The 18,134-nt window shown below is 41.1% G+C and overlaps 2 protein-coding genes across 3 annotated transcripts; both read right to left on the bottom strand.

Moving 5' to 3' along the window:
• Window positions 1-26: 26 nt before the first annotated feature.
• On the bottom strand, window positions 27-10,068 carry tradd (tnfrsf1a-associated via death domain). Of its 2 annotated transcripts, none has more exons than XM_069693371.1 (5): window positions 10,028-10,068; window positions 6,121-6,274; window positions 5,734-6,014; window positions 2,471-2,618; window positions 27-866 (listed from the first exon to the last, which is right to left on the bottom strand). In XM_069693371.1, the coding sequence occupies exons 2-5, from the start codon at window positions 6,269-6,271 to the stop codon at window positions 568-570; spliced, it is 879 nt and encodes a 292-aa protein (XP_069549472.1). In that variant the 5' UTR covers window positions 6,272-6,274; window positions 10,028-10,068; the 3' UTR covers window positions 27-567. The 2 variants fall into 2 exon arrangements, with proteins under 2 accessions (XP_069549472.1, XP_069549474.1); XM_069693373.1 differs by lacking the exon at window positions 10,028-10,068 and adding an exon at window positions 7,439-7,501.
• A 1,701-nt stretch (window positions 10,069-11,769) lies between these two features.
• Window positions 11,770-18,012, bottom strand: ogfod1 (2-oxoglutarate and iron-dependent oxygenase domain containing 1). Its single transcript, XM_069693563.1, has 13 exons — window positions 17,799-18,012; window positions 16,559-16,704; window positions 16,414-16,460; window positions 14,210-14,310; window positions 14,001-14,117; window positions 13,829-13,920; window positions 13,611-13,739; window positions 13,066-13,179; window positions 12,908-12,987; window positions 12,546-12,826; window positions 12,312-12,440; window positions 12,041-12,099; window positions 11,770-11,957 (listed from the first exon to the last, which is right to left on the bottom strand). The coding sequence occupies exons 1-13, from the start codon at window positions 17,956-17,958 to the stop codon at window positions 11,796-11,798; spliced, it is 1,617 nt and encodes a 538-aa protein (XP_069549664.1). The 5' UTR covers window positions 17,959-18,012; the 3' UTR covers window positions 11,770-11,795.
• Between the last annotated feature and the right edge of the window lie 122 nt (window positions 18,013-18,134).

Genomic DNA, 18,134 nt, shown 5'->3' with positions numbered 1-18,134 from the left:
GTTTTAATTACACTAATGCATCAAACACAAACATGAAGCCTTTTTGTGCGACCATTTAATCTGTATGCACCCATTTCATAGGGACAAAAATCAATAACCTTCAGTTGTGCACTCATTAGAAACAAGACCCAACAGGTTCCATCTGTAAATTATAAAAGCAGAAATACAAGAGGTACATGATGAAAAGTTTAAACAGTGCATTAAACTCATTACAGCATATTTCTTTAACAGTGATGCAGATTATTTCATCCAACTGAAAACAATTATCCATAATACTAATAATTGATAAGAAAATCAAGATATGAGTCACTCAGTTTTCACAACCTGTCTGAAACGTGAACACACACCCAAACACACGCGCGCGCACACACACACACACACACACACACACACACACACACACACACACACACACACACACACACACAGAGGAATGATGAACGTGAGGATGACAGACGTCAATCAAGACCAAACACACTGCATATAGAGGCGTGCAGGACAGTCACCCCCCGCCACCCATGCAGAAGGAACCTGCCCCCCCTCAGTTTTCACAACTCGTACGCAGAGTTACTCGGGCAGCTGTACGTCCAGAATGTTTTCAGCCAGGCTGGTGAGTTTGCAGTCCTCCAGGGCTTTGACCAGTCGGCTCAGCTTGGCCGCCCTCCCCTCTGCCTGGATGAAGCGACTGAGCAGCTGATAGGCTTGCTCATACAGCCCTTCTCTCTCGTACTCGTAGGCCAGGTTGTCTATGGCCGGACCCTTCAGAGCGCGGCAGCTCTTCCCCAGGGCCCTCCCTACATGCTTCCACTGACGGCCCACTCCGTTAGAAAAGCTCTGAACATCTGCCCCCGTCAGCATTCGGTCCTCTGACGGGCCAAAAGATAAGGGATAAAGGAAAAACACTTATATTAACTCTACTTAATTGTGGTGGCATAAACTGTGCATTACAAACAGATCTATGTGTAAACAGTGAACATTTCCCCCAAAACCTTACTCACCTTAAAGGACACCAACAGGAATGTTTGAGATCTTAATTCTGAATACGTTTGTCAATCGTAGCTGCTCTGCGTCTTGTTCATTGATGTAATGTCTCTGAAAGATTTATCTTTTTGAGGGAGGGATATAGAGACACTGATTTAAACTGTAAACACGTTTTATATCACACACGAAGCTATTTAATGTTAGCAAGTTGCTATTTAGATATTCAGCAGTTACAAAGCCTGATTAGGGATCACATGGTGCCCAAAAGGCCCTCTTTATAGTTCTGTTTTAGTCCTCACTAAGTCCTGATAAATATATCCCCCTTCTGCTTCTGGATGCTCCACTGTGTTCAGCAGCTAGTCGTTAATTTCATCTGTCTGCCATTTGGTGCCGAGCAGGAAGTGGTGAGTGGAGATATTAGTTGAAAACAGCTTCCTGCTGCGGCTGCAAATGCTGCGTCATCAGAGCAGTAAAAATGAATTAAAATGGTCACGTTAAAATGGCAATAAAACCAAAACAATAAGCTTAAAGATGCTAAACAGGCACATTGAGCTGACAGAAACTGCAATCAAAACGATATGTGCCCACGCCCCGCCCCGCCCTCCACATCACACATACCCATCTGATTCCTTGTTAGGATGATACTGATGAACACAGCTCTGTGGTTTCACATTTGCTGATCAAATACTGAACAATCAGCAGTTTTTAATGAGGACAGAACTGCAAAAGTCTGTTACTGCTCTTTGCTGTTTAAAAATTTTAATATCAGTGATGGCATATTTTCAAGTTTTTTTCTTTAACCCATTAAAACCATCAACATCAATTTACAAATCCCAGAAGAACAAGTTAACGTGTGCTGCGGTATTTCATTTCAGTTGCTGCGTAGCTCTGTGTTGGCTTGAAGGCCCTCTTAGAAAAGCCTCCACATCTCATTCAGGTGTTCATTTCGACTTTGGTTGACCCACTATGAAATCAATCTAAATAAGCAAACCAAATACATTATCTGATGGCACTAATCTCCTCCCATAGGCTGCCCATCAGTTTATAAAAGGCTGGATTAGAGGGTCAGCTGGAAAGCACTACTAAATTCATAGGCTGTCTGAAAACACAATCAATCAACCAAATCCTGACAGCTTCTTGCGTTTATAAAAAGTTGGTTTTGGTCTGAAGATGACGGCACCAGCATGAAAAAAAGATTTCAAGACAATACAACATTTTGTCTGTATGACCATACAGCAATACCACCTGATGCTCACTCCCATGGAAAATACATATATAGCAAGCAAGTTTCTTATCTCAACTTTAACACTCAAAATTTGCAGTAAAACCTTTAAACAAAAACAGCAGTTTGGGCAAAACAGTATTTAGCACGAAGAAAAAAAAAAACGTATCTTCTACAATGCTCATAAAATGCTATTTTAATCTTTGCAAAGTCTGCCAGCAAATCACTACACAGGACTGAAAAGGGAAAGCGACTGTCTCGACTCACCAAACACTCTGTTCTGAAACTTGAAGCAGTTGCCGGGGAGAGGAGACTCTTCCTGTGTGATGGTGGTGGGCTGTGGGGAAGGACCGAGGGCCTGATTCTGCAGCTTCTCCTCCAGTTGATCGATCTCCTCATCGCGCAGGCGCTCCGGCTGACACAAAACCATAAAGATCACTTACATGCAATAAAATACCCGAGAAGTTTAAGGTGAACTCGCACCTTTTTACATGAGAGTTCACGTTCAACCGCAGGACTCGGTTTCTGTACGGTTTCGCTCTTCTGTTGTCCTCCACGCCTCTAAAGATATCATTGACATACTGACACTGTTTTATACCAAACATGATAGTGACAGAAACAATAGAAAATGATACCCGACATACAGTGGTGTGAAAAAGTGTTTGCCTCCTTCCTGATTTCTTATTTTTTTGCATGTTTGTCACACTTAAATGTTTTAAATCATCAAACAAATTTAAATATTAGTCAAAGATAACACAAGTAAACACAAAATGCAGTTTTTAAATGGAGGTTTTTATTATTAAGGGAGAAAAACAATCCAAACCCACATGGCCCTGTGTGAAAAAGTGTTTGCCCTCTAAACCTAATAACTGGTTGGGCCACCCTTAGCAGCAACAACTGCAATCGAGCGTTTGCGATAACTTGCAATGAGTCTTTTACAGCTGTGGAGGAATTTTGGCCGACTCATCTTTACAGAGTTGTTGTAATTCAGCCACATTGGAGGGTTTTCCAGCACCAACCGCCTTTTTAAGGTCATGCCACAGCATCTCAATAGGATTCAGGTCAGGACTTTGACTAGGCCACTCCAAAGTCTTCATTTTGTTTTTCTTCAGCCATTCAGAGGTGGACTTGCTGGTGTGTTTTGGATCATTGTCCTGCTGCAGAACCCAAGTTGGCTTCAGCTTGAGGTCACAAACAGATGGCTGGACATTCTCCTTCAGGATTTTTTGGTAGACAGTAGAATTCATGGTTTCATTTATCACAGCAAGTCTTCCAGGTCCTGAAGCAGTAAAACAGCCCCAGACCATCACACCACCGCCACCATATTTTACTGTTGGTATGATGTTCTTTTTCTGAAATGCGGTGTTACTTTTACGCCAGATGTAATGAGACACACACCTTCCAAAAAGTTCAACTTCTGTCTCGTCAGTCCACAGAGTATTTTCCCAAAAGTCTTGGGGATCATCAAGATGTTTTCTGGCAAAAATGAGACAAGCCTTAATGTTCTTTTTGCTCAGCGGTGGTTTTCGTCTTGGAACTCTGCCATGCGAGCCATTTTTGCCGAGTCTCTTTCTTATGGTGGAGTCATGAACACTGACCTTAACTGAGGCAAGTGAGGCCTGCAGTTCTTTGGATGTTGTCGTGGGGTCTCGGATCAGTCGTTGCTGCGCTCTTGGGGTAATTTTGGTCGGCCGGCCACTCCTGGGAAGGTTCACCACTGTTCCATGTTTTCTCCATTTGTGGATAATGGCTCTCACTGTGGTTCGCTGGAGTCCCAAAGCTTTAGAAACTTTAGGCTTTATAACCTTTTCCAGACTGATAGATCTCAATTACTTTATTTCTCATTTGTTCCTGAATTTCTTTGGATCTCGGCATGATGTCTAGCTTTTGAGGATCTTTTGGTCTACTTCACTTTGTCAGGCAGGTCTTATTTAAGTGATTTCTTGATTGAGAACAGGTGTGGCAGTAATCAGGCCTCGGTGTGGCTAGAGAAACTGAACTCAGGTGTGATAAACCACAGTTAAGTTCTGTTTTAACAGGAGGGGGCAAACACTTTTTCACACAGGGCCATGTGGGTTTGGATTTTTTTTTCTCCCTTAATAATAAAAACCTTCATTTAAAAACTGCATTTTGTGTTTACTTGTGTTATCTTTGACTAATATTTAAATGATGATCTGAAACATTTAAGTGTGACAGACATGCAAAAAAAATTGGAAATCAGGAAGGAGGCAAACACTTTTTCACACCACTGTAGTTTCAGTCATGACTGCGACTTCAAAAGCCACCGCAACCTAGATATCACAGATAAAGTAAATTGTTTTCCCAAAGATTTAGTTCTATTTTTACTTTACATTTTTTTCAAAATGAGAAGTTCCTCTACTATCTTTATACACTGTTAAATCATTTATTGCAATTTTTTTGTAAAACAATTAACCGTCAACTAAAAATGTCACGATGGTAACAAGGATACTGATTATAAAGCATCTTGTATCTGAGATTAGAAAATACTCAAAAATGTAGAAAATGCAGAATTTGGAAATTATACAAAAGTGTTAAACTACTACTTTTAAAAAAGTGCTAATTTTGGGGCTAAATCAGGGGCCACCAAGTGTGGGACTTGATCAGTCTGAGCTGTAACTGTGGTAGTCTGGTCTAATAAACAACATTTAAACGGACACCAGTGTTCACAGAACGTCAGGTTTGGCTTTCAGGAAAAGCTAAATTCATGACAAAACATCTTAATTTTGGCGCAACTAGCTGAGGTTACCACTAACTAGCCTGGACCAAGACCTCTGAATGGCTGGTGACAGCGTGCCCTCGAAAATAGGACCAGCACAGTGCCTGTTTGTGCTGGTTTGGACTCGATACTGTAAATGCCTCTCGTAGAAAATTGAATGAGCTGCTCAGTGGAGCAAGAACAAATACTACATGTACCAACAGGGTCGTAAACAAGACAGGACTAAAACACATTTCAGAGAACTTGTTCATCACTCCATTTAACCAGGTTTCTCACAACGTACGCTTCATAACAAGCAGCATGCTGACAAAGATTAAATGGGTTCTGCTGTTGGGCTCAACGAGGCTGTTTTCAAAGGATGGACAAACATCTGATATTAAAAGGTGAAATTAAGAGCAGGGACATCGTCTTCCAAGGTACCTGACAACCAGCTACATTCATGAAAAACAGCAACTGAGATGAGACACAGCTGTACAGATCGTTCCCATTCGACTTACAGCTATAACTCTTCCAACTTATTTCTCTGATCAATGTGAAAACATTATCTGCAACTGCGCCATCTGTGTTAAGTAAACATTGACACAGCCTGATATGTCACTTCATAGTAACTGGTTAAGCCCAATCAAAATCTCACGGATTAGTCAGCTAACGTGAACACAATGTCCAGATGAATGAGTGACGGGAAGCATTACTTCTAAATTAACGAGCCAAGGACCGACTACCTGAAAATCTGTAATACTGGCCTTCCCCCTCAAATCCTCACTGAACAGTCAAGCAGACACATTAAGTATACCTGTGAAAGGTGGATGTGCTGCAGGCAAAGGTCCAGCTCGTCCAGACAGAGATCAAGGATGTGTGTGCTGGCCTTTAGCTGGGCTTCCACAGTGAACTCTTGGGGCAGAGCAAGAAGCCGGCAGGCATGTTGGGAGAGAGACTGATGTACGGCTCCAGAGCTGTAGCTCTCCAGGAACTGCCGACATGCTGCCACATCCACAAATTTCACCTCCACCCCCAGGAAGGGATCAGCATCATGGACCTTTAGGATCTCATAACCACCCAGACCTCCCGCAGAATCTGAGCACGGGAAACACAGAGCAATGAGTGTGACATCCTGGGAAAGCTTTCTTCTGTTTTAATTAGTACACAGCACCAGACAAGAGATCCAAACTGGAGAGATCACCTATAAGTGTCAGCTTGATGACTTTGAAAACGATGAACTTTCCCTGTTGGTCTTTGTAGAGAGAGAGAAGGTCCACACCAGGACAGAGCGACTGCAGAAACATGACCGCACATCCCATCCATGGCCCTCCGTCCACAGTCTTGTCCGCCATCCTCTGAGCATAATGTGAGACATTCAGTACAGCATGATTCTGTTTCAGTTCACAAATGAAGCTGCTGGAAGAAGAATCCTTATTGATGATAACATCATACATGACAACACTGATAGGTTCAAAGATCAGTCACCTAAAGAATATCTGTGCTCCCTGAGTAAGGATTATAAAGAAAAAAGAGCTTTACGTGTTCATCAAACAGGTTAAATGCAAAAATCTGACATTCACTAATCTAAGGGAACATTTTATTGTCTTCAAAGAGCAATCAAGATGTTTTCAGTCCTTATTTAATGTATAAATTATCCAAACAAGCTGTTTCAACAAACTATTTTGATCTGCATTTTTCAGTTTCCTGAAATATTATAGACTAAATGATGTATCCATTCATCAAAAAAGTTATCAACAGGTTAATAACCTTACAATGTGAAAAAAAAACAGATGTGGTGACAAAAATAGATCTGAGTGACACCTCAAGTTTAAACTCAAACATCTGCTCAGCTATTAATTAAAGGTCTTCTTTTGTCTGAGGCAGAAGATACAGTTTGCAATCACCTCCACCCGAACTGAAGAGGAAAATAAATCGGACCTCTCTGAGTGTAACCGCCTGGACTGGAGGACGCTCAAAATATGTTAATTCCTCTGCCAGTAGTCGCTGGTCGTGGCGGCCTGAGGACACCACCATATCCTTTTTGTTTTTACCCAAGCCTCCTTTTGAAACCCTCATTATATAAAAACATGTTTAATCTCATGCCTCCCCTCCCCCAGTCCAGTCCCTAACTCCTGTAACTCTGGATGAACCGCTGAGGCTCACTCGCTGCACCCTGACGAGCGCTCTGTGTGGAAAGAGCATCCTCTGAGCTGGATTATATGCATGGTCTCGTACTTCACAAATACACAGTACACTTGGCTGCTGGGTCTACAGGAATGTCTGTAACTTACCAGTATGTAATGATATACGATACTATCTACCGGTTCTGTGGAAGTATAGTGTGGGATTACTTCACCAGCTGTATGAGGATTAAATGATCATCAGGACCTTAAAATACATAATTTATCTTTTGCTGCCAAAAAGCAACCTCGAGTATTCCCTGGAAAGCTCGTCTGACGTTTGGGTTTCAACATATTAGATCCGCACAAGAACATGTTTCCACAAATTAGCGATTCTACCTGTTTGTGACGGTGAACGTTGATCTTGTTTCTGTTTCTTTTGAATTTTTTTTCTTGGTTGATTGATGATTTTCTTCAATGCTTTATAGCTCCTAAACACAACAAACATGTAGATAATGGCTTGGAATAAACTAAACCCATTCGCCAACATATGTAATAAATTATAGCACTACAACGTGCTTTAGTGTTGACTATTTTGTGATGAGTCAGTCCAAACCCAAAACAATCCATTATTAATGATGCAGTTTAAAACAGCACAAGAGATGCTTTTCCTAAAGCAGTTTTAATCATCACGGTATGATTTGACCAACCAGAGAAAAGAGCTGTCCGTTTTATTATTAAATTGACAAACAAGGTAAGCGACTACAATGAATAAAGAAGGAAAGCTACAGCAAGCCATTGTAGCGTGCTGAAATAGTTCGTGAATTAATAAATACCTTTACAAATTACCAACTAGACAAAAAGTCCAGGATTTGGTGGTCCCAGTTTGTGAGGTGTGAGTGTCTTTGCAAAACTGAATTAGAAAGATGAAGGTAATATGAGGCCTCAGCAGTCTTTGATCAAACATGTGAGGATCTTCCAAAATTAATATTTGTACTTTCAATTTCAGTTTGACTTGTTTCTTTGCTAAACTGCAGATTAAATAGAGCAACACAGGAGATTTTCCTCAACGAGACTCAAGTTTGGAAAAGATGCTTTGTCCTTTACAACATGATGTAATCTGTTTATAACCAGTGTGGAGATGAGAGGAAAATACAGTGAGCAATAAAGAATTTAATGTACATGTGGGAATTTAAATATTTTTTTGAGACAGATTAAAAAAACAACAACATGTAAGCAACTCATTTAAAGAATGGCAGCTTTTGTTTTGTATAAATTAAATTGATATGTCTACTGCCTATTTCCAAACTAGCACATCGTTCAAATAAAAAGCCCTCCAGTGTTTCATTCACAGTTCAGCAAAACTTAAAATAGTAGAAATGGAGCGAGACCACTACAGTAAATGTGAAGTGTATAGTTGGAGGTGTTCGATGCACTTTTGAGTCAAATTCAGATCATGTTGTTTGGATAAAGACTCTTTTGCATCATTGAGCAATGTTTGAAAAAAAAACAAAAAAAAAACAGGTGTGTCCTGAGCTGATCTCAAAGACTGGTATTGGCATTGGCTACAGTGAGCTGTATTAAGCCCCGCTCCTTTTTTATTTTCCCAAGTCAACTGTTGCACAGGTGTCGTTAACAGTGAGCCTAATTTGAGACAGGATGCTGCAGTGACATAGGTGTGGTTAAACACAGGCAGTATGGAAACATTTTCAAATCGAAAACAAAAGCCGCACAACAGACATCTGCAATGATGCAATGTGGTATATTAGCTAAGCAGTAGTAACAGAGCTGTGTTCAATACTAATGGTTTGATGCTGCACCTAAAACCACTCAACAAAACACAATGAGCTCACACACTGCCTGTGATAAGGTGTATATGTTATTATTGTTTGTTATGTATGTGGACGCTAAAGTCAAGTTATTGCACCAAGTCAAAGTGTTATTGAGATTGTAATACTCATAAAGAGTCAGCCTATGTTCTTACTTCAATGCTGCCTCAGGTCAAATGAATAAGAGCTATCTATAAAGACGTCTTTTAGTTTCTCTCCTCGGTTATTTTGTTAAAACAAAACATGAAAACCAAAAATAAATTCATGATAATGAAAACATTAAGGAACCGCTTGCATGCAGGCAATGTTTTTCCTTAATGTGTTACAGACCTGGTTTTCAAACATATACTTTGGCTTTATTTTAAAACATTTTAACCACCTTGAAGTGTGCACTGGGCAGCTGTATCCTCCACTGGAAACACAAGTGTCGGACCGGGACTCGGTATCGGCAGATATATAATAAGCTATTAAAGCTAAATAATAAAATAAAAAATCCATCTGGAAAGCCCGAGTATAACATGTGTTTCTATTCCATTATAATACCGACAGCACATGTTGGTAAAGCATCATTACATACCTGGGTTTCACTTTCTAGTAATGTTCACTGTAGCGTTAGTAAATGGTTTGTGAACATGTATAAACCCTTTGATTACGGCTTATAGACATGATGTAGAAAGTAGTGCTGACTTTTACAGTCACTTGGGTGAGAAAAAAATACAGCCAGTTGTACTTTAATTCCACGTGATTTTAATATCAAAGTGATCAACATCAGGGCTAACTGAAGACAGGGTTGCTACGCGACCCAGAAGTACAGGTGATTTTCAGTGAGAACAGGTGAAGTTAGCTCGTCACCTGCAACTAAGTGTAACTTTAATTCATAATTTAACAGCAACATCAGTTTGATTCGTCCAACCGGAGACAGAAACCGTCTGTTTTAAAACTATGTTGAGACGATAAAAGACGTCGCTGCTCGTGTTGGTAAACCTCACGTACAGTAGACACAACTGCCGTAAAACTTCGCCCACACTGCGACCAAACGCCCCGCTGAAGACTTTACTGGGCAGCTAAAAGACTCGGGTTCTCCCGCAAATGGCCTCTCACCTGCTGTTCTTTTGATTCGCTGTGAATTAAAACTTAGTTGAAGTCGGAACAAACTTACCTTCAAACTTTGTTGTATTGCTCGATGACGCTTCCTCCTGATGGATCACACCCACTGACACGGTAAGAACTTCCAGGCCTCCCATTGGCTGAGCAGAAATCAAAACGCGATCTGATTGGTGGAAACCGACATGCCGCCTGGGGAAGAATTGTGACGGGAAGGAAGTGAGTTATTTATTTTTTTTCTTCTTCAGTGTTCTTCCATATGTAGACAGTCATATGTAGGACAAAAAAAACGTGATTACTCATCTTTAGAGTCAAAATTTCTCAGTGACGATCCAGTGAAGCAAAACATGATTAATACAAGAGCTAAAACCCACAGTCAAAGAAACAGGAAATCAATAGGCCAAGTTGGTCAAGTGACATGTTCGTTTCTCTGTAGTGTCTTACTTTTTACTGTGGCAGCATTAATTGTTTCATTTGTGTTAAACGCTGCAAACGAGCTGCTACAAAAATTATTATAATTAATTGCTATATTTGCTAAATCCACTCATAAGTCAGTGACTGCAAAAACAATTAAAAGGAGCCTATGCTTCATGGAAATTTTTGCCACTGGATTGACAGAAAATTAATGGTCAGCTGTTTCGAAAAATCAAACCAATCTTTTAGGTCATTTATCAAGAAACAAAAAAATTAATATTTGCTTATTTCAGACTGTTTGTGGTATCAGGTTAAAATATGTTTGAGGTTAGGACTGTTGTCCATATAAGCAATTTGAATATATAATATTTGTGTTAGTTTTTTTTTTTTTTTAACTTATTTTTTATTACATCAAATTTATGAAATTATGAATTCACAATAACAAAAAAATCAGTGACGGCCCAGTAACTAGGTTTCATGATGTATTCTTTCACATGAATCTCATGGGAAACTTTAGGGAATACAAATAAGGGGATAAAATTGCCATGAGTGGTTTTATGTGAGAAGATGTATCAAATGATATGAACATAATTGTGCATCTGATTATAACAGTTTCAACTGTGACGCAAATTACTCTTTAATGTCAATGTTGTTTTCCACTTCATCGTGAAGTATATAGTAACGACTAAAGATTTCTACCGTCAGTCCTTAAATCACCCAATCTGTTCACATGTTCTCATCAACTGGACCAAAAGGAGAAAAATGTCCATTGGTCTTTCAAAAAGACAAAGATTTTCTCCCAGCACTGACTCTATGAGATGGTAAATATTCTTTGAAGACAATCGCAATTAATTTTTTGTCAATAAAATTGATGGCAGAAAAGTCTGGAATGAAGCCAATTCACAAATATCCAGTCAACACGTTCCTGGAGGACCCTTGTCAACCACATTAGTAATGGCAGTTCCAATTAAACTCAAATCTTCTGCAATAAATAAACTCACACTAAAAGGAAGCCCTCTAATCAAACTGAAAAACCTCAGCAGACTTTGTGGGCACTGAGAAGTTGTAACTTGGTATTGCTGGTGAATTTCTATTAAAACCATTAAGTTCCAGAGTCACTGCTGTTGTGTCATTGTCAGTGTTGTCATACAAATGAAAATGGTCAGTATCATGTTGACAAAAAGTCAGTTTGCGTTCGCTGCAATGCCTCAGATTATACAACGGGGGGTTGTGAATCATTGGTGGTTGGTCCCTGACTGGCTGTGTCCAAATGTGAAAGTGTCCTTTAGCAGGTGTCCTTTCCCAACGAGCAAAGTGTCATATCAGTGCACCAATACAAGGAAAAATGAAACAAAGATGTCAAGAAGCCCACAAACACGTATACATACTATATCTTTTTATATATTTATTCATTCATAGTAGATAAAAGAAAAGTCATAAAACCCCCTGCAGATTGAACTGCCAGCAGACTCAGAGGAGCTTTTGTGGTTGACATGTTTGACAAATTTGAGGGTTTCTTTGTCTCTGTAGACGAGGGCAAGGGAATTGTCCTCAGGATAGACTGTCAGAAGCTGTGAAGAAGGCGGAAACAAAGCGATGTTGATGATAGCCACAGAAGATTGGTTACACTCACTGTACTGTAATCAGCACTCACCTCCTCATCGTCTTCATTAGCAACATAACATGTGAATCCCCCAAACTCTGACTGCCAGTCTGTGAAGGACAATTCAAGTTTTGTGACAATCAAAACACTGATTAATAGTTTAATCACAATACTGTGTGTGTGTGTGTGTGTGTGTGTGTGTGTGTGTGTGTGTGTGTGTGTGTGTGTGTGTGTGTGTGTGTGTGTGTGTGTGTGTGTGTGTGTGTGTGTGTGTGTGTGTGTGTGTGTGTGTGTGTGTGTGTGTGTGTGTGTGTGTTCTCACCTGCACAACCAAAAGGTAAAGTAAGGTCCAGAGCGTACTCGGCCCGTGCTGCCTCTCCGTCGTGCAGCAGAGTGTAGCCGCTATGAGACCATCGTCGCACTTCGCCACAACACACAGGTGTGCTCAGTTCTGAAGAACACACACAGGTCAAAACACACACAGGTAAAAAAAAAAACACAGGTCAAAACACACAAGCACATCTGTGGTGGAAGAAAACTCCTCACACTGACACACCTTTCTCTCTGCTTGCATCTGCTGCTGCTGCTGCTGCTGTTGTTGTTGTTGTTGGTGTTGTTGGTGTTGTTTCGGTTGAAGACCCGGTGGCTTGTCCGTCCTCTTGCTCCTTCTTCTCTTCCTCTTCATCATTCTCCTCGTCATCGTCAGCAGGGCACAGGTAGTGCAATCGAAGGCCAGTGAAGTTGGAGAGAAGCAGGAAGAACGCTTCTGAACAAAGCAGCTCCCAACATGCACTCACACAGTCAGGCAGGGTGTCCGTAGAGGCCGCTTCATAGCATCTGAAAGCACACAGATAAGCATTCAGAGGTCTTGGACTCAGTGTACCATCCAACACAGAACACGCAACAAACACCACCCACCTCTTATTGGGTGGACCTCTCTTCATCCACTGAATTTGAGCCAGTCCCAGTGCCTCACTCACCTCCCTGAACTTCTCCTCCTGCAGACAAACACAATCAGTCGGCAGCAGGAAGCGGACCAAGGCAACGCAGAGGAAAGCAAATGAGTGAGAAGTTACCTTGAGAAAATCTTTAAGCTGAATTTCAGAGCTGTCTTCAAACTCCTCCTGAATCTGCTCTTGATAGGAAATGTCCAAGTACACTGGATTGACCCACTCCAACAGCAACGTTTCCTGTCATGTACACAAACACAGCACAATGTAAGCAGGCATGTCAGCTGTCCATTTATGAACAGTCGGACAATTTCACTTCGGATAGTAGAGATAAAATGCTGAAATGTGTCCGGTAAGAATAACAGAAAAGTTGGTACATATAACTCTTCATGAAACTGAAACATGTTCTTTCACACTTTGAGTATTGCATAGACTGAATAAATGAGATACAACATGTTAATCAGTGAACTGTAGAGGTGCTGTCATTAATCATCAAATATTTTTTACCTTTTGACCAAATAAGGCTAGCCGTTTCCCTCCGTTTCCAGTCTTTATGCTAAACTAAGCTACCTGACTTCTGGCTCCAGCTTCATGTAGATTAATAATCATATCGACCTTCTCATGCGACTCTTTATCAAATTTCCGTCTATTCCAATAACGGTAACGCTCACATCTCTCGGTAAGTGTGGACTCCTCGGGACGGGCGGCTCTATGTGGCGAGGAGGACGTTCCAAAGAAGGCCCATGAAACCAGCCACTCAGAGACAAGCGACACTTGTCCTGTGACAGAACCTCTGACACCTGGAAAAACACAGTGTATGGTCTCAATTTCCAATCACTGCCTCTTGTTCGATGCAGCAGAAATTAAAAACCTGAGCGTTCATCCTTACTTGGTGGAAGGACACTGGAGAGACTTCAAAGAGGACGAGCGTGTTCCAAGAGGGTACGAGCGACTTCACTATATTCTGTGGGTGGAAATTACCTGATGACAAAGAGAGAAAACACTTATGTGGTGTAAAAGTGCAGAAAGACGCACACACGCACAGAAAGCGGGAAACTCACTGTCTGTTGTGTAAAGATCGAGGGTTCCCCCGTCGCTGCTGCGCCACGGAGGCACAAGGTACAAAATGAAAGCAATGCGCCTCCCCTCCAATTCATCATCATGACACAAGAGAATGTCTAGAAAGAAGACAGAAGGTGACATATAAAAGGAAATCAAAAGGGCCTCAAATAAAAAAACATCCCTGCTGATGTTTTCAGACAAATCTCACCCGTATATTCATATCTAGCACAAGAAATATCCACTGTGGGCTCCAGCTCAACCCTCAACACTTCGCCGAGCCAGGAACGGAAACGCCCAAACAGGGCTGCCCTAAAAATAGAGAAACGTGTACTGTGAAACGTTGTAATGCACTGTAAGGTGACAGTAACCTTTAACGTCATATAAAGACACACATTTGGTAACCCTCACCACACAGACAGACTGCTTGACTGCCCGAAAGCTCATCGTGACATTTTGTTGTGACATTAATAATAGATGATCACAAGGGGGAGGCTGCAATTGTTTATTTATTTACAGTGTATATTCTCCAGGGCTGTAGTTCTTCAGCAGGTGTAGCATCATATAAATCACAAGTACACCCATACAATTCTCTATATCTCTCTATATAAAGATGTGATATCTGGGTATTTATCATTGAAGAAAATGATCCAATATTACATATTTGTGAGCAACATTAAAGTCAGGTGTTTCCCATCGATGAGATGATGATCATTTGTGAGTGTGTGCCCTATTTTTATCTAAAGAACGGGGATCTGTCACCATCTGAGCTTCACAGCATGTTTGTAGAAGTGCATCACGGCAGAACTGCAGTTTAGTATTTAGAAGAAATTAAGCATCGCAGTCTCTCCACTGTAACGACAGTTTGACATGATCACAGTGTACCTGGGTAATATGGGAGCCTCTAAAGTGTTGACTTGACACACAGCTCGCCTCCTTCTGCATTAATACTCTGAAATCTTTTGAGGCCTGACTGAAACATTGAACCTCTCGGCAGGTCTCATTAACAGCTTCGTTTCCAGTCATTTGTCTGAATTTATACCGTTGTGCTGGCCGACAGTGTTGCAGCCTCGTGTTCACTGCCGAGCTCAGTGCTGCTTTAACAAGAATCAGCTTGGGTGCAGCTGAATATTTTAGGTTTACAGTCCAAAATAAATTTTACCGCTAACATTCGGTCCTCAGCAGTAAATAGAGGAAATGTATTAATTGTGTGCAATCTCTGGCTCCACCTGGTGGACTTCATAAATAAACCAGAAATGTCTAACAACAATTTTTTTTATTCTTACACTGCTCACTTAAAACACTTTATTTTAGTCTACTTATCAACGCAAACACTGAACAAATACTAAATATAATATCAAAACCGCATTTCACAACCTTGAGCTCCACAGTGAGCAGAAAAAAGAACTACAGTGACAATTTCAGCCTGAGTGATCAGTAGAGAAAATGTGTGTATAAAGTGAGATGGTGTCAGGTAGGATATACACTTGTGGCCACTTTATTAGGTACACCCCGACCATCTAATATGATCCAGTACAACAGCTCTGCTTTATGAGGCTTATAACTTTCAGTTTCTGTTGACACTGGCACATGTTTTAGCACTGAGGTCATAGTTAGTGCTGCTGTTGTCCTGAACTGGATGATATTTTAACTTGTTCCCCATAATCTGCCAAATTTATGTATGTTAACAGGAAGGACAACAATTTCTCAACATAATGCGGTCCAGCACAACATGTTGTTTAACTATGACGTCCGTATTTATTATAATGTCAACAAAAACTGAACGTAAACTTCTCGATGGGAGGATTTACGGCGAGACGTTGTAATAAATTGCATCAGATTGTACAAGATAGTAAAGTGGACACCGAGTGTGGAGCATCTGTCAAACTAAAATGTGCTTTAAAGACACAAAACCTAAATGACGTGCGAGCAAACCCTTTTCACAGCGAACAAAAGCACAGGAGTGATTAACAGCGTCGGTCTGGTCTGCGAGGAAGCCTGCGTGAAACCCCTGCAGGGTGCTCTTTGAAATGTGGCCGTCATGAATGTTCCTGCTTGGACACATCATAACGTCAGCTGTCAAAAGTGTCTGTATCCTAAGGTGGCTTTAAAAAAAAAAGGTAGGACACTATGTCAGGTGGGAGATATTGATAGTATACATGTGATTTAATAAAAGTAGGTAACGCAGTGGATCAGGCTGTGGAGCCGTACAGATTAATTGGCCATGAATTGTTGGGTTGGTGGTTCAGACCAGACTTGAGTCAAACAATAGAAACAGATAAATGGGCATTAAAACACGTCATCTGTTCTTGGCAGGTTTCTGGAGCTTATTTGCCGCCCGACGCTTTAAAGCACTTTTCTCCCACTGGTAGCCCATCCTGTCACAAACACACATGAGTGCCAGCTGCTCGTTACCTCAGTCCTGCGATATGTGGCTCCGTCCTCTTCCTCAAGTCGTCTGACTGTACGGGAAGAAAAATAAATAAATAAATGAGGATAATCAGGCAACAACACAGACCTGCTGGAGCAAACCAGAGTGAAGGTGAGTTTGATGAACCACCTGTTTGAATTTGTACAGGTCGTTTGACTTCTCGTGGAAGTTGAGTCTCAGCAGCTCGCTCTGCAGGTTCTCCACGAAGGTTTCGCTGCTCAGGAAGTTCTTGATGACGCAGTGAGGAAAAGGCTGACAGTCCAACTCCAGATCCCCTGCACAACAATCACACACACGAATAGCAAGATGACCAACAGCTTCTACATGACTGATATCTGCTCCAACAAACCAAAGAGCAGAGTCTGACCACAGTTTTAAAACTTAAGAGTGCACATTTAAAAAGAAGAAAAAAAAAACTTACAACACCAACGGTGAAATATTATTTTGATCAGGTAAACAGGGCAGACTTTCAACACAGAAAGAGACAAAATGTAAAACACACTTGCCATCAAAACAAATGACAAAAGAGAGCAATTCCTCGATGCCAGATCTAATCTCTGCTCATATGAAAAGAAAGGGGCTGACCGATGGGACGGTTATTTGTCTGCAGTCCGAGATTTCCTCATTGATCATCACTATTTTATCTGTTGTAACGTTTCCTTTAATTTCTCTGAATGTATTCAATAATTATAGACAATGTTTGAGAGCAGTGAGCCGCACTGATTTATGGTTGTACTAGGTCTGACTTCCCTGTCTGTTTTTTTCCCAATCATACTACTTCTATTCTGATTTTGCAAACCTCCATATAGTATACAGCAAATAAACAGAAAGATCAGTTAATAAAAACAAACACACTCTAACTGTGGATTGAATTTAAGGCTGGAAAAAGAGCTCAATGTCAACATTGCAACAACATTGTCAAGATGACTATTGATGCTTTCAGCAAATATTGACATAACGAGATGTTGTATCGTTGGTAATATGGATATAATAACTTATGGGTAAAGGCAAATAATAGAACTGGTATAAGAGTCTGGTCAGTTCAGTAATGACATCACTTCACTGTAATACAGCCTTTAAAACCAGGAAAAGACAACACTTATAACAAATAACGACATTAATCCAAAACCCAGGATGATGACGTTGTGGAGGCTAGTGTCCATTTTATTGATATGATCGAGGATCAATAACAGAGGCACCTACACGTTTAATGCAGCGATGGAGCAAATCTACTTTAAACACCGAACTTTAAAGCCACAGGGCTGGCCACTGCGTGGTGGCGTTAGTGTGCAGGCACATGTCTGTTAGACCGGACAACGTTGTTCAAAAGTAGACGGTTAAAGCAGCTGTGAGTGTTTCCTTCACCGACCGCGGCTGTAGGGAGTCCGGCGGCTCCACGCCTCCTGCACGGCTCTCTTCACCTGCTCGTCCTCCACAGCACGACAAAGCTCCGCGGTCTGCTCGCAGCTCTTCTTCTTTCTCTTCTTGTCCGTGGGGCCGCGCTCGTCCTGCGGCCGTTTGGAAGTCATGACAGAAACTTTATGAAGACCGATAACAACATCCAAAAAAAAAAAAAAACAGTGCCGAGGAGCGTGGACGAAGCGGCGTCGCAGAGAAATGACGTAAAGAATGGCCCCGGGATTTTTTTTTTATTTTTTTTTGTGGTTTTTTTTTTTGGCCCCGAGTGCAGACTGCCAGGAACCAT

This window comes from Brachyistius frenatus, unplaced genomic scaffold (assembly GCF_029030835.1).
Source record: "Brachyistius frenatus isolate BFR_SWC_R1_liver_20210118 unplaced genomic scaffold, ASM2903083v1 Contig_15, whole genome shotgun sequence".
Taxonomy (NCBI): Eukaryota; Metazoa; Chordata; class Actinopteri; family Embiotocidae; genus Brachyistius; species Brachyistius frenatus.
The sequence above is the reverse complement of the archived record's forward strand: the minus strand, read 5'-3'. Positions and strand labels throughout refer to the sequence as shown.

Bases quoted from the DNA above. Each gene is read 5' to 3' on its own strand.
- tradd (XM_069693371.1), bottom strand. From the start codon at position 6,271: ATGGCGGACAAGACTGTGGACGGAGGGCCATGGATGGGATGTGCGGTC. The intron at 2,619-5,733 runs GTATACTTAATG...GTTTTGTGTCAG, and splicing joins AGCACATCCACCTTTCACAG to CCGGAGCGCCTGCGCGATGA. The intron at 867-2,470 runs GTGAGTCGAGAC...TTGGCCCGTCAG, and splicing joins GTTTCAGAACAGAGTGTTTG to AGGACCGAATGCTGACGGGG.
- ogfod1 (XM_069693563.1), bottom strand. From the start codon at position 17,958: ATGACTTCCAAACGGCCGCAGGACGAGCGCGGCCCCACGGACAAGAAG. The intron at 13,921-14,000 runs GTGAGTTTCCCG...CTTTGTCATCAG, and splicing joins CGATCTTTACACAACAGACA to GTAATTTCCACCCACAGAAT. The intron at 13,740-13,828 runs GTAAGGATGAAC...GTGTTTTTCCAG, and splicing joins CTCCAGTGTCCTTCCACCAA to GTGTCAGAGGTTCTGTCACA.